Source organism: Pleurodeles waltl, chromosome 4_1 (assembly GCF_031143425.1).
Source record: "Pleurodeles waltl isolate 20211129_DDA chromosome 4_1, aPleWal1.hap1.20221129, whole genome shotgun sequence".
Classification (NCBI taxonomy): Eukaryota; Metazoa; Chordata; class Amphibia; order Caudata; family Salamandridae; genus Pleurodeles; species Pleurodeles waltl.
The window spans coordinates 843,556,738-843,571,339 of NC_090442.1; the positions used below are offsets into that span (position 1 = coordinate 843,556,738).

General features: G+C 45.3%; 1 protein-coding gene across 1 annotated transcript in view; it reads right to left on the reverse strand.

Annotated features, from left to right (window-relative positions):
* The window catches only part of LOC138287201 (sodium-coupled monocarboxylate transporter 1-like), a 566,599-nt gene that overhangs the window by 350,638 nt on the left and 201,359 nt on the right, over positions 1-14,602 (reverse strand). Inside the window, exon 2 of the mRNA XM_069227561.1 lies at positions 13,511-13,576. Within this exon, the coding sequence (XP_069083662.1) occupies positions 13,511-13,576 (66 nt within the window). The remainder of the gene's footprint in view (positions 1-13,510; positions 13,577-14,602) is intronic.

Here is a 14,602-nt window from a genome sequence, read left to right on the forward strand (position 1 = left end):
GATTTCTTTGGACCATTTTTTGCCCTCCCCCCAATGGGGTAACTCCCCCTTTGCATACATTATGCTTGGAGCAGGTATAATGTAGCGCAAAGGGTTACAGAATGGCGCAATACATGCATTGCATCACTTTGTAAATCTGGCACAGCGATTTTGCCTCGTTGGGCCACATTAGCGTTAAAAAAATGATGCTAATGTGGCCCAAGGAGGCGCAAGGGACTCTTAAATCTGCCCCTTAATTTCTTTAAAGCCTGGTGCACAGAACATCAACAGACTCCAACACTTTGCGATAAATTGGAGGCATGAATGTACTTTTAGGTTTGAACTCCTTATATCTCACTTCTTCTGTTTCAACACTTGGGTCTGGTAAAGTGGAAAAAAATATATTTAACCATTTCGCATAAATGTAAAAATGATAATTTCTATTTCTAGCTGATTTGTTGGATGTTAGGACAAATGACAGAGCATTATTTAATACCCTCAACGATGTTCTGACAGGGGATAGTCTGAAATGTTGATCACTAGGTTTTCGTGCTGCTGCACAAGATGTGTCTCTCCTCATCCGTGGATTTGTCACTTTCGTTTTCCCCTCCTTGTTTTAATGGACCTGAGGCCTCTGATTGATGATTGACAGTGGGGCTGGTTAACAAAAAAATCACCTATTCAGATTCTGTGTGCCTGTGGTATGTCAGTGCCCGACCCCTCAATCCCGTCAATTCTTCTTTTAGACTCTTTTCTGGTTCACCGGTGCCAAAACGGATTTTCTCTGAGGAAAATGTTGTAGCTTTTTCTGTAGTCTTTTATGTATGTATGAATATGCCCTGAATATACTTTGTAGCTTATAGTCAATGGTATCTCTTTTAAAAAATTTAATATTCAGTTCATTGATTTCTTTTGCATATTATTCTATTTTTTGTCGGTTTCTTCTAAACCAGCAGTTCCCAATCGGGGTCCTCGGCCCCCCAGAGGTCCATGGCGCATTCCCAAGGGGTCCGCAGGCCGGGCAGGCAGCAAGACCCTTCTCCAGCTGGGGCCTTTTACAGAAAAGTGTGTGTTTTTATATTTATTACTTCCTTTGTGCAGCAGTTTTAAAAGCATTGCAGAGCCATGTTCAGGCAAAAATAAAAGCATTGAGATAACTGGTGATTAATGTACCTGCGGGACAGAGATGGGAGTTTTGTGTAGTGGCAGTTTTGACTCATCTAAAGTAGTGCAGATGGTTAAAATGCCTGCTGCGAAGAACATGTATCATGCAAAGAACAGTATTTTATGTGTATATCAGAATGGGTTACTGCTTTTGTTACAGAGATTCTTTTGTTACTGAGCAGTTCATAAATTACCATCTTAATCTGGCACAGTGAGCTATAAAGTGCCATCACAGAGCGGCATGCAAACTGATTGGCACAAATTAGAAAGTTATGTTTTTTCCCAGTATTTCATTTTCCTTATGCTGCTAAAAAAGGTTTGCTTGCGTAGAAATATATTCTTCTTATTACAGTCAACGCTAAGCACTGTGGGCCGTATTTATACTCTGGTTGCGCTGAATTTGCGTCGTTTTTTTCGACGCAAATTCGACGCTAAACTAACGCCAACTAACGCCATATTTATACTATGGCGTTAGACGCTTCGGGCGCCAAAGTGCCCGGAGTGTGCGTCATTTTTTAGCGTGAACCCCTTCCTTGCGTTAATGATATGCAAGGTAGGCGTTCCCGTCTTAAAAAATGACTCCCAGGCCTTTACGTGGTATTTATACTCCCGGGCAAAAATGACGCCCGGGAGTGGGCGTGGCCAAAAACGGGGCATTTGCGCCGCTTTTTAACGCCTGGGTCAGGGATGGCGTTAAGGGACAAGTGGGCTCAAAATGAGCCCAGAGTGCCCTCCCCTGCCCCCAGGGACCCCCCCTGCCACCCTTGCCCACCCCAGGAGGACACCCAAGGACGGAGGGACCCATCCCATGGACATTAAGGTAAGTTCAGGTAAGTATATTTTTTTTTTTTTTTTGTGGCATAGGGGGGCCTGATTTGTGCCCCCCTACATGCCACTATGCCCAATGACCATGCCCAGGGGACAGAAGTCCCCTGGGCATGGCCATTGGGCAAGGGGGCATGACTCCTATCTTTAAAATGAAAATAAATGGCGCAAGTCGGGTTACGATGATTTTTTCGACGTAACCTGACTTGCCCCATTTTAAGACGCCCATGCGCCATTTTCCCCCTACGCCGGCGCTGCCTGGTGTACGTGGTTTTTCTCGCGCACACCAGGCAGCGCCGGTCTGCTTGCGCCGGCTAACGCCATTCAGTAAATACGGCGCCCGCATGGCGCTTCAGAATGGCGTTAGCCGGCGCTAATTTTTTTGACGCAAAACTGCGTTAGCGCAGTTTTGCGTCAAAAAGTATAAATACGGCCCTGTGTTCTGTTCTGAGTCCTGAGTTTTTGCTTCAACAGACCAAGCACTCTTAGAAAATGCCAACCAGTGTGAATGACATGTGAATCTAGTCCCTGTAAAGTGCTCCGACACCCGACACTGGTATGAGAGATGCTATAAAACAAATTAATTACAAGTGACAGAGAAGTTATGGAGAGGAGAGAGGCCATTATGGTTTACTTCCTTTCCCAATCATATATTTATGTGAAAAAGTTTTCTCAGATCTTATGCACCTAAAAGATAAAAACAGAAATTGCTTGGTAAATGTAGAATCCGACCTGAGGATTCAACATTTCTAAGTAAAACCAAACATTGAAAAGTTAGTCGCCGAGATGTAGCGCCAACCTCCCCATTAAATGTTTTCGATTTTTGCATATTTTTCAATATAAAATAATCATATCTTTAGTATTTCATGTATTTGTTTAGTGTGTACTTGTTTGTGTATTTTTTGTGAATCAAATTAATGTTTGAAATTTTAAATCGTACAAATTGCTTTGGGGTCCCTGGCTTCCAGTAATGATTCAGTTGGGGGTACTCAGGAGTCAAAAGGTTGGGAACCACAGTTGTAAACTGATTTGTAATTCCTCATGTTCAACTGACTTCGATAATTCTTCTCTAATTGTGTTAATTTCAAACTCTAATTCATTAAAAAATGTTGGTAATTCCTCAATATTAGTAAAATTAGATTGAGAGAACACATGCTCAGTATTGCGCACCATCTGTCTTTGAATTGTTTGTTCGACTTACACAATGTTGGTTTGAGGGAAAATCTTAATGTCTTGGAATCCGTCTTAACTTATGGTACTGAATGAAAGTTGTGGCATGTAGCTGTTGAACTTTCCTTCTTATCATATATTCTACTTGTCCAATATTTTGTCCTGCAATGTTTGATGTTAAGGTCACTAATTTAGTTTCCTTAATCAATGAGTAGATTTCAGAAGCTTGTTCATATGTGTAAGCCAAAGTGGTGACTCATTTTTCTGTGGAATTAGCTATGTAATCAAAAGACATCCTTGAAATATAAATGTGGTGCAAATAGAACAATGAGCAAAGAAAATTGAAAGTCTTTTAACATATTGGTTCCTTACTTGCAGTCATAGAAACTTCATGCTTAGGTGGTTAGCTTCTACACAAAACCCAAAATGTAGTTCTTTGAACAAAATGTACGATGCTGCAGCAAAGTGTTCTCTGCTCAGCAACACTCCAGTGTAAGACTGTAAAAGATGATGTGTGCCAACTTGGTATCCACGCTTGTAGGCAACAGAGCTGAGAAAATCCCCCCAAAATACCCTCAGGTTAAAAGGTAGTGGGAAGACAAGTGCTCCCTTCAGTGTTTTCACTACTTGAGGGCATCCTCACTATATGTGTAAGTCATCGCCATCTGCTCTTCATGATCGCGAGGCTGTGGATCATGAAGTATCCTAAATGTAGCGTGTTGCCATTTGTGAAGTGAACATTTTTATTTTATAAACTAAGGAAGCATTTATGAATGTCTCTCCTCAACTGGTCTTTAGGAAAGTGCCATCTTTCTGGCATGGTTACCCCCACGTTTTGCTGATGCCAGTGTGCTTGGACAGTAGTTCACTTAGATCCTGCTAACCAGGACTCCAGTAATGGTTCTTTCTCCCCTAAATTTAGTTGGTAGTTACCTTTCACACCCACAACTGGCAAATTTAGGCATGTATGGCATCACACATGTTGGAATCATGCAACCACACTGATTCCAGTGTTAGTTGCATGATTCCATGTACTCTGGGGGTTCCCTAGGGGATCCTCAAGTTCTGCCTATGCAGCCTTACGGGGCCTAGCTGCCAGCCCCCAAGCCTGCGCTGCTGATGACCCCAGTCACTGTTCTGCCCTTCTGCTGATGAGCAAGGCTCAGGCCAGAGTAGTTGAACAAAGAATTTCCTTTTTTGAAAGGCACATTTGGTGCGCTCCTTGCATAATCCAGTTTACACCAGTTCAGGAATCCCCAGTTCCCGATCTGGTGCAAAACTACATAAAGGACAGGGGAGTGACCACCCCCGTCCAGCTCCTCCCCTGGGGAGGTGCCCAGATCTCTGCAAGGTGGCCACTTGACTCTGCCATCTTGAAAATAAGATGGGCCGAGGCCCCTGGGAGTGTCTGGTTGGTTAGGCCAGACAGGGACCGTCCCTGACCCCCTCTGATAGCTAGGTCCCTGCAGAGAGTGACCAACCCCCTTTTAGAATTATATAAGGGCTCCCTCGCGGGTGGGTCCTCAGATTTGTCAAACAAGACTCTACAAGGAACTCTCTGCAAGACATTTTGTGCCCTTAGCCTCTGGAACTTCTGCTGTTCTTCACCTGCAACAGAACAACCCTGCTTCTGGTAGAAAGGCTTGCACTGCAACATCGTTTCTCTGGATCCTGCAAGAACTCTGCAACACCCAAAGCTGTGCATCCTCCAGGGTCACAAGGACTCTGTTTGCACCCTGAAGCAAGAAGGAATCTCCTTTGGAGTGAAAGAATCACTTCCCTGCAACCACAGACACCTCAAGGCATCGTTGACTGGTTGGTGGGGTCTGCTGTCTCTGGATATCTCAAGACCCTGCAACATAGGTGGTGAGTCTGTGGCCTCCTTTGGGTACTGCTTGTCTTTTATCCAAGTTGGGATACTGTAGGCCCTTGCTCCTGTCACTGGACTGGCTCCCCTGTACACCACAACTGTTGCATTTGCCAAGGCTTGCTGACTCTTTCTCTGGGAGAGATTCAGCCTACAAATAGCCCCAGCCCCCAGCACTCTGCAAACTGAAGATCAGCTCCTGTCCTGCAATGCCTGAGACGTGGGACTTCTGTTTTGCTGGGCTGGTAAGGCTTCCTTGTGACTTCCTGTGCCCAGCGCCTGTGGGTCGTTTGTGGGGGCATCACTGACTTCTGTTGGCCTCCCTGTGTGCTGAGGGCCAGCTCTATCTCTCCATCCTGGGTAGAGTCTCTTGGACCTTGCTGGTCCCCACAACTTTGCAAATTTCTTTTCTGCTTCTATTTGCACTTTCCAGTGCTTGTTGGTAACCTGGCTGGTCACTGACCCTCCTGCAATCCGGTGACTGTTGAGGGACAGCTTGTAGGTGACTCCTGGGATCTTCATCAACTCCTGGACCCCGCAGCTGGACATCTTCTTCCACTGACTTATAGGAACGTCATCTTCAGGAGGCATTAGCACCTGCACCCCATGGGTGCCTACTTGGGTGGTGGACTCTGTCCCCTTCCTTTGCAGTTCCTCCACATCTGGAATCCATCCCTGGGTCCCACCGGCCTGGTCCACAGGTTGTGACAGCAGCTGGATCAGAGGCCTCCACAGTCTTCTGAGAGAGTCCCTTCTCTCCTTTGCATCTGGGTCCCTGATGTGGGTACTTCTGTCTTCTGGGTATCCTGGGGTAGGGGCACTCTCCATCCATCCTCTTGGTTTCCTTGGGGTCCGCTGGGAAGGGTCCAGAATTCTGCAATCTCCAACCACTGCTTTCTGTGTTGGTCTATGGGATAACTGTGTGGGTCACTGATTTACTCCTGATTTTTGGGGTCACCTACTTTACTTACCTTTGGTGTTTCTAACTGGCCCCAGCCCCTAACTAACCACCACGCTTACTTTCAGTGGTTGGAGTTCCATTTTCACATTCCACTTTTTTAGTATGTGGTTTGGCCCTCCCCTAGGGCCCTGTATATTTCTCTGCAATTGTTTGCTGGTTATTTTATGTGTACATTTGTATGTAATATCTCCAAAGGGAGATATACTAATTTCAGTTTAGTAATAGTGCTGTAATAAAGTATTATTTATTTTTGCAACACTGGTGTGGTTCTTTCTTGTGACTAAGTTACTCTCTGACTACTGTGGTATCGCAAGTACTTTACATTCCTCCTGGATAAGCTTTAGCTTCTTGCGTCAGCTACCCCTAGAAAGCTTCTGCGATCTGGACACCTATTCAGTAGCACTAAAGGGCTGCCTGGACTCAGTATAGGGTGCCACACCATAGGTGTACACCACAAACTAAGCCAGCCACCTACAAGTTCTCACTTGGCTGGAAGATGTGGTTTCCCAGGGCCTTTTTCCCACTTCTTCATAATGGATCATTCTTGAGATCAGAGAGCTTTGGTGAGCAGTGTGCAGGGCTTATAGATCACTCCGTTCTTGTCTTTAGTTTTCCTATTGTTTTTTCAGGAACAGTTTTTCCCTAGTAGCTGCTAAATAAAAAGAGTGGCTGTAATGCAAATTGTCTAAGTTGGGCATAATATAGTCTTTAATTTTATCCCACACAGAATTCTCGTGCATTGGTCAGGGAATTTTATGGTAGTGCTCTGGAAGTGTGCAGATATCATTCTACATCCCTGCTTCCTTCGGCGGGGGCAAGAAGTTTCTATTAAAATGGATACGTGTGAATATGGAGGGGGAAAAAAGCAGGCCTACTTTTTGTGTCACTCCATCCCACTCCGGAAGTGGGATGCTGACTGGTGTAGAGAAGTGCACATTTGGATGTCTTGCACTTTTATGTAGCCATGTAAAGTTGCGTAGGGGTTATCTCACTGTGGTATAGTTCATGATTGCCCAAGGGTTTTCATACTTTTATTTGGGTCACTTGGTTTAGACTTTTATCTGTTTTGCTATGTAATATGTCTGGAAATCTGGTCTGGCCTAGTCTCCCGAAATCTTGATATCATGTGCCTCAATTAGAAGAAGAAGCCCCTGTCTAAAGAGACTGGATTCGGGAGAGAAAATTAATTTAAATCTTGTTTACACAATCTACACAAGAGAAAAACAATTTTCACAATGAATCAAAATTCTTCCTGATTTCCTCTAATTAAGGAGAGGAATTATATTTATATAGGTAAAGAATTTGTGCAGCCAAGTAGAAGGGGAATTTCTATTTTAATGACTAGATAATACTAAATGAGAGCATAAGCTTGAGAAATTCTGATTTGTCTCTATTAATCTTTAGTCTCCAGTTTGAATTTCTTGAGTTGTGTGACTAATTTAATTTAATTTAGACAGGGAGATCTCAAGGTCTGCCAAGGCAAGGAGCACATTGTCCACATAAAGGAAAATGTTAAATTCCGCAGGGCCAAATGAAATTCTCCATTCCCCTCCTTGGTCCGGATGGTCTCCGTCAATCATCCCATGATTAGCTCTAATAGCAGAGGAGATAGTGGGCAGCCTTTTCTCATATTTTAATCCAGTGAGACCAGAGTAGATCTCTGTCTATTAAACAAAATCAGCGGCTGTATCAGGCTGCGGAGGAAGGTTTGTCTCTGCTGTTTCACCCCCACCCTTGGTGCCCGCGCGCCGCTGTGAATCCTGGCTGGGTGGCGCTGATGATTGCCTCTGATGATTGCCTCTCCTCTGCAGCCATCCTTCTGCCTTTGCGGGTATCCACGGAGCAGGAGGGAGGACCTCAATCTACAAAGAGTTGTGCACCGCTTTGGGACTGCATGCATGACTCCTAGACACAGGGAGAGCTTCCCAGGAACAACAGTAAGTGCGGGGTGCTCCCGACCGGTGGTGGCCTGTCTAAAATGTCTTAGTGATGGTACAGTGAATGCCCCTGTTGGACCTGGCTTTTTGACAGGGACATCCCCAAACTTTTTGCCTCCTTCCTCCTATTTTTTCTGACCTGTTGTTGTTGGCTTTTGACCTCTGGGCACTTTACCACTGCTAACCAGTGCTAAAGTGCATATGCTCTCTGTTTAAATTGTACTACTGATTGGTTTATCCATGATTGACTATTTAATTTACTTGTAAGTCCCTGGCAGAGTGCACTACATGTGCCTAGGGCAGGTAGATTAAATGCTACTAGTGGGCCTGCAGCACTGGTTGTGCCACCCACCTCAGTAGCCCCTTAACCCTGTCTCAGGCCTGCCATTGCAAGGCCTGTGTGTGCAGTTTCACTGCCACTTCGACTTGGCATTTAAAGGTATTTGCCAAGCCTAGAACTCCCCTTTTTCTATACATAAGTCACCCCTAATGTGTGCCCTAGGTAACCCCTAGAGCAGGGTGCTGTGTGGGTAAAAGGCAGGACATGTACTTGTGTGGTTATATGTCCTGGTAGTGTAAAACTCCTAAATTCGTTTTCACACTACTGGGAGGCCTGCTCCCTTCATAAGCTAACATTGGGGCTGCTCTCATACATTGTTGAAGTAGCAGCTGCTGATCTGAAAGGAGCAGGAAGGTCATATTTAGTATGGCCAGAATGGTAATATAAAATCCTGCTGACTGGTGAAGTCGGATTTAATATTACTATTCTAGAAATGCCACTTTTAGAAAGTGAGCATTTCTTTGCACTAAAATCTTGTTGTGCCCTTCAATCCACGTCTGGCTAGGTTTAGTTGACAGCTCCTTGTGCATTCACTCAGACACACCCCAAACGCAGGGTACTCAGCCTCACTTGCATACATCTGCATATTGAATGGGTCTTCCTGGGCTGGGAGGGTGGAGGGCCTGCCCTCACACAAAGGACTACCACACCCCCTACTGGGACTCTGGCAGACAGGATTGAGCTGAAAGGGGGCTTGGTGCATTTCTTAGAGACTCTTGGAAGTCACCCCCACTTCAAAGGCACAACTTAGTATAAAACAGGGCCTCTGCCCTACCCCATCAGACACTTGCTGGAGAAGAAACCTGAACCAGAAACTACATCCTGCCAAGAAGAACTGCCTGGCTGCTCAAAGGACTCACCTGTCTGCTTTCTACAAAGGACTGCTGCCTTGCTGTTGCCCTGCTGCCTTGCTGAACTCTTGTCTGGCTGTGAAAGTGCTCTCCAAGGGCTTGGATAGAGCTTGCCTCCTGTTCCTTGAAGTCTCAGGGCCAAAAAGACTTCTCTCTTTTACTTGGACGCTCCGTGCGCCGAAAATTTCGACGCACAGCTTGTTTCGCGGCGAGAAAAACGCCGCACTCCGACGCTGATCAACGCGACACTCTGGGGCCGATCGAAGATCCGACGCACGGCCTCGCAAGGACAACGCCGCCCGACCTCTAGAGGAGAAATCGACGCGATGCCTGCCGTGAGATCGTAATTTCAACGCGCAGCCCCGCATATCGAAGTCTAGAGGAGAAATCGAAGCGACGCCTGCCGTGAGGTCGTAATTTCGACGCGCAGCCCCGCAGACCGACGCGCAGCCGGAGAACAAGCAGGATAATCCACGCACAGACCCGGGACATCTGGTAATCCCCGCGATCCACAGAAAGAGACTGTCTACGCGCCGGAAAACGACGCCGACTTCCCCGCGTGGAAAATAACGACGCAAGTCTGTGTGTGCTGGGGAGAAATCGACGCACACACCCTTTTCCCACGCACCTCTTCTCTTGTGGCCCTCTGAGGAGATTTTTCCACTCCCAACCAGGTACGTGTGCTTGAAAGAGACTTTGTTTATATTCTAAAGACTTAAGACACTTTCTATCACTTTTCAGTGATATCTTTACCAATTCGTATTGCAACTTTGATCATTTTTGACCTGAAGATACCCAGATAAATATTATATTTTTTTCTAAAAACTGTGTGGTGTATTTTTGTGGTGTTATGCTATGGTGTTGTATGATTTATTGCACAAATGCTTTACACATTGCCTTCTAAGTTAAGCCTGACTGCTCGTGCCAAGCTACCGGAGGGTGAGCACAGGCTGATTTTGGATTGTGTGTGACTTACCCTGACTAGAGTGAGGGTTCTTGCTTGGACAGAGGGCAACCTGACTGCCAACCAAAAACCCCATTTCTAACAGCCCCCATCTACCATCTATAAGCAGCTGCTACGGGGGTGGTGTCTGGCCACTGTCACCAGTGATTCCCTGGCCCATGCCATTCAATTCAAGGCTAGCTCTTCCTCTCACCAAAGGTGTTTACCCCGTGGGGGACATTGCCTGGATAAAGGCTCAAGCCTGGACAACCTGCTGCAGCTTATATTCACTGAAGGACTGAGGCTGAGGCTGAGCTGCGAACCCGCCCCAGATTGGCTGTTGGGTGTTGGGCCAGGACAGACTAATGTGGAGCTTGCCTCCCTTTGAATACCTGATTGATACCTGGCTCATGTCTGCATTGGCCACCCTGGCATGCCCTGCTAGAGTGCTCTGCTAAACATATGATTACTGGCTTTGTGGCCAGTGCCGCTGGAACGGCAACGTGCCAGACTCCTGACCAGCCTGTCTTCTGTCCTCACCCGGGGTTCCGGTCTTGCTCTGCCACTGAGTGGCTTGGCGCTTGCCTCTGCGACTGGGCACAGAATGGGGTGCGGAGACCCAAAACAAACAAAACTCTGATTTGAACGTACCAAAGACCCTGACAAATCTAGGACCATGGCAGAAATGGCGGATGGGATGATCACGACCCCTAACCACGAGGGGCCCAAACAGTAAACCGGCAAGACAAACTAGAGCGCCTCTTTAAATCAATTTCAATAAAAAATGAAGATTTGGAGGCAAGTTCACGCCGCAATAGCCTATGCCTATCGGAGTTGCACAGACGACAAACACTGGCAAAATGGATCTCTCTGTGGAACACCTACTAACAGAACTTTTTGGTTGTGAACACTTTATTCCCACATTCGTGGTGAAACAAGCCCACCGGTCATTTTTTCCGTGGCAATCCCCCGCCCTGCACCCCACCTTGTACCATCATTGCATAGCTATTAGATTTCAGGGACCGCAATATAGTACTCTGGTTGGCGTGCAAGACTGGACAGGTGCAATACCAGAGTGCTATGCTATCCTTCTATCCTGATTTTACTTTGATAGTACAGTAGGTGTGGTTCAAGTTTGCAAACACTAAATCCACGCTTTGAAAATCAGATCCATCTGGATCGCTTGCTTCACTTATGACATAACAATCAGCCCTAACTTTTACACCTCACCACCCTTTAAACTCACCAGCCATCACTGCTATCAACATCCTAATTCCCTATTCTCGGGTACTAACTCATGTCCTTTGAATCATGTCCTTTGGTCACGTGCTTACTCAGACTCAAGGGCAGAAAAATTTAAGTAATGTTCCTCATCTTCAACTAAAACAACCCACTCACTGCCCCAATTGTCATCCATCAAATAGTTAAGCAACTCACCAAAATCAAGTAGTCCTGGACTGTATTGCCATGATCAATGACTAGATGAGGGCCATAGCCGCTCATTCCATGACTACAGATAAATCCTCCAAAAACATTTTCTATTCTTTCCTGCATCTGACACAAACCACAGTGGCCATTGTGTCCCATAGCATTCACTCCTGAAATTTGTGAGTCCACATGCGTGCAGCTCCTCAAAATACCGAAACCACATTCCTTGCAATTCTATCTCACTATCCTACAGGACTCACTCTGTCTCTCCATGCCCCTAAAACATCCACATCAAGCACATGTATGTTTACGTTCCTGGAAATTCTCCCCCTTCTCCCCCACCCCAAAAAGATTTTGCTACTTCTATGGAAGTACTCTTTAGACACCAAAACCAATTACACAACCCAATAATAAGCTGCACAAAATAGCAGAATTTGATGTTATGGTCCTGGGGATCTAAACTGAGAAATAACATTGATGCTTATTTACTGATATGACACAACCACATGACCTCTAAAAAAAACCTTAAAGATATTTCGTATAGTAACACTAATCTGAGTTTCACCTCATCAGAGTGGTACGTAGAGGTCATTCGGTTGATAGTTTTGTGCTATTCATGTTCTATTACTTAATCACCAATCACCCTAGCATTTCTTTCAATGGGGCCTTCATTCATCCATTTCACTGATTTCTTTACATTTTTTGAAATACATTTGCAAGATTGTTTTAGTAAGTACAAATGCATGCACAAGTATTTTGAGTGAAATAGTTGTAGCTTCAGTTACTGACTCGTTATATACTCGCTGGACACAATTACAGCTGTGCCTAATGCACACAAGGGAGAGGCACTATTGTTGGCCCTGTCCTTGGCCCATAACCAAGGACCTTATACTTATATGCATGGCATATGGCCATACCCAGCAGGCACTGGCTAATAGCTGTGTCCTTTGGCCACACCCTGGAACCTGTGATTAGTGCCTGAGTGCCTGGAGCCATGTCCAGATTGCATATTGTACAGGAGTGCTAACATGTCACTTCACTTCTATAAAATCCAAAATGCAAAACCCCCTTGAGATCGGTCAACTGATTTCGCATTATATATAGTAGTTTCATCATTTATTAATTATAAAGATCGATAATTGTGTCGAAAGTCTTCTGTTATTCTCCTACAAAGCAACATAGATTATGAAGGAAGAGTTTTGAATTAAACTATCAACTGTGTTTGATCAACAAAGTTCCACATGATCACGAACCTGGAGGTCTGAGACCATAATTGTAAAGCTTTTTAATGCACAAGACATACACACATAAGCCACACCTGAATAAACAAGGTGTAAGTGGCGCTGATATGGTGGGAAGGCGAACCTCAGGCACGAGGGACGGACACATTTCACATGGAAAAATATTTTGCTAGTGACAAAAGTAAACAAGCATTTGTAATGTAATGGGTCTTGCGTTTGCTCGAGTCAATGCTATCAGCGTTGTAAACTCCTAACCGGACTTTTCTGGCCACTTAAACTGAAAATGAAAAGTAAAACAGTTTCACATGCGAGCTGACGGCCGACAAGAACGCAAAGCAGACACACAAAAGGGAACAGAAGTTGCTTGCAGTGAAATGTATTAGCAAAAGTGCAATTATCCATGTAACTGGCAAAAGTGCACTTATCCATGTAACAGGGTCGATTTCATGCAAAGCGCTCTACTACTGCCCAGCAAGGTTGCACTGCCTGCGAAATAAAGAGAAAAAGCAGTCCAAAAACCATACGGAAAACATTGAGCCTCGTATGTTTTCAATAGCTGGCCGGTGCGTTCAATGAGGGCTAAACACTGGAAAAGGCATGACGTATGCATGCATTTCACTAATTAAATCAAGCTTATTTTAAAAGGCAATCCCACAAAACAACTGAACCGTTGGGCTTGTCATGGGTGTGGTTAAAAGCCCACAGAGAGAATACACCAGGGACAGAGCACTTTGCGCTCAACCATAAAAATAAATATTTGTGAAATTCCAAAAAGAGATAATATTTTCATTGTACTTTACTTACCATTTCAATCATGAAAACAAGGGTCCCACTAATACGAACGACCCGGTTAAAGCGAAGTTCTAAATACTGAAAAAAAGAAATAATACCATTGAATAGTAGATAATAAAAATATTAAGACGTGTATTTACAATAGTGAAAAATATTGCCTAATGCAAATATGTGGATCGTATTTCTCCTAATAGTTTGATTGTTGTTTCAAGCTTTTAAAATATTGACTATGTCAAAATGTTACTGATATGAAAACGTGCTAAAAATGTCACACCACATTAAGGCCCATATTTATACTTTTTGACGCAAACCAGCGCCATGCGGGCGCCTTATTTAAGGAATGACGTTAGCCGGCGCTGCGGACTGGTCAGAGTAAAAAAAATGACTCAAACCAGGCAGCGCCGGCATAGGGGAAAATGGGGGTTGTGCATCAAAAAAGGGTGCAAGTCAGGTTTGAGGCAAAAATCATGCCTCCAACCTGACTTGCGCCATTTTTTGATGCACAAACTCCTTTGAAATGACTCCTGTCTTAGCAAAGACAGGAGTCATGCCCCCTTGCCCAATGGCCATGCTCAGGTGACTTTTGTCCCCTGGGCATGACCATTGGGCACAGTGGCATGTAGGGGGGTCCAAAATAGGCCCCACTATGCCACTTTAAAAAAATAAAAATATATACTTACCTCAACTTACCTGTACTTACCTGGGATAGGTACCCCCATCAAATCAAATCAAATCAAATCATTAGCATTTGTAAAGCGCGCTACTCACCCGTGCGGGTCTCAAGGCGCTAGGGGGGAAAGGGGGGGTTATCGCTGCTCGAACAGCCAAGTCTTTAGGAGTCTCCGGAAAGCGGAGTGGTCCTGGGTGGTCCTGAGGCTGGTGGGGAGGGAGTTCCAGGTCTTGGCCGCCAGGAAGGAGAAAGATCTCCCACCCGCCGTGGAGCGGCGGGTGCGAGGGACGGCAGCAAGTGCGAGGCCAGCGGAGCGGAGGGGGCGGGTGGGGACGTAGAAGCTGAGGCGTCTGTTGAGGTATTCCGGTCCCTTGTTGTGGAGGGCTTTGTGTGCGTGGGTGAGAAGACGGAAGGTGATCCTTTTGCTGACTGGG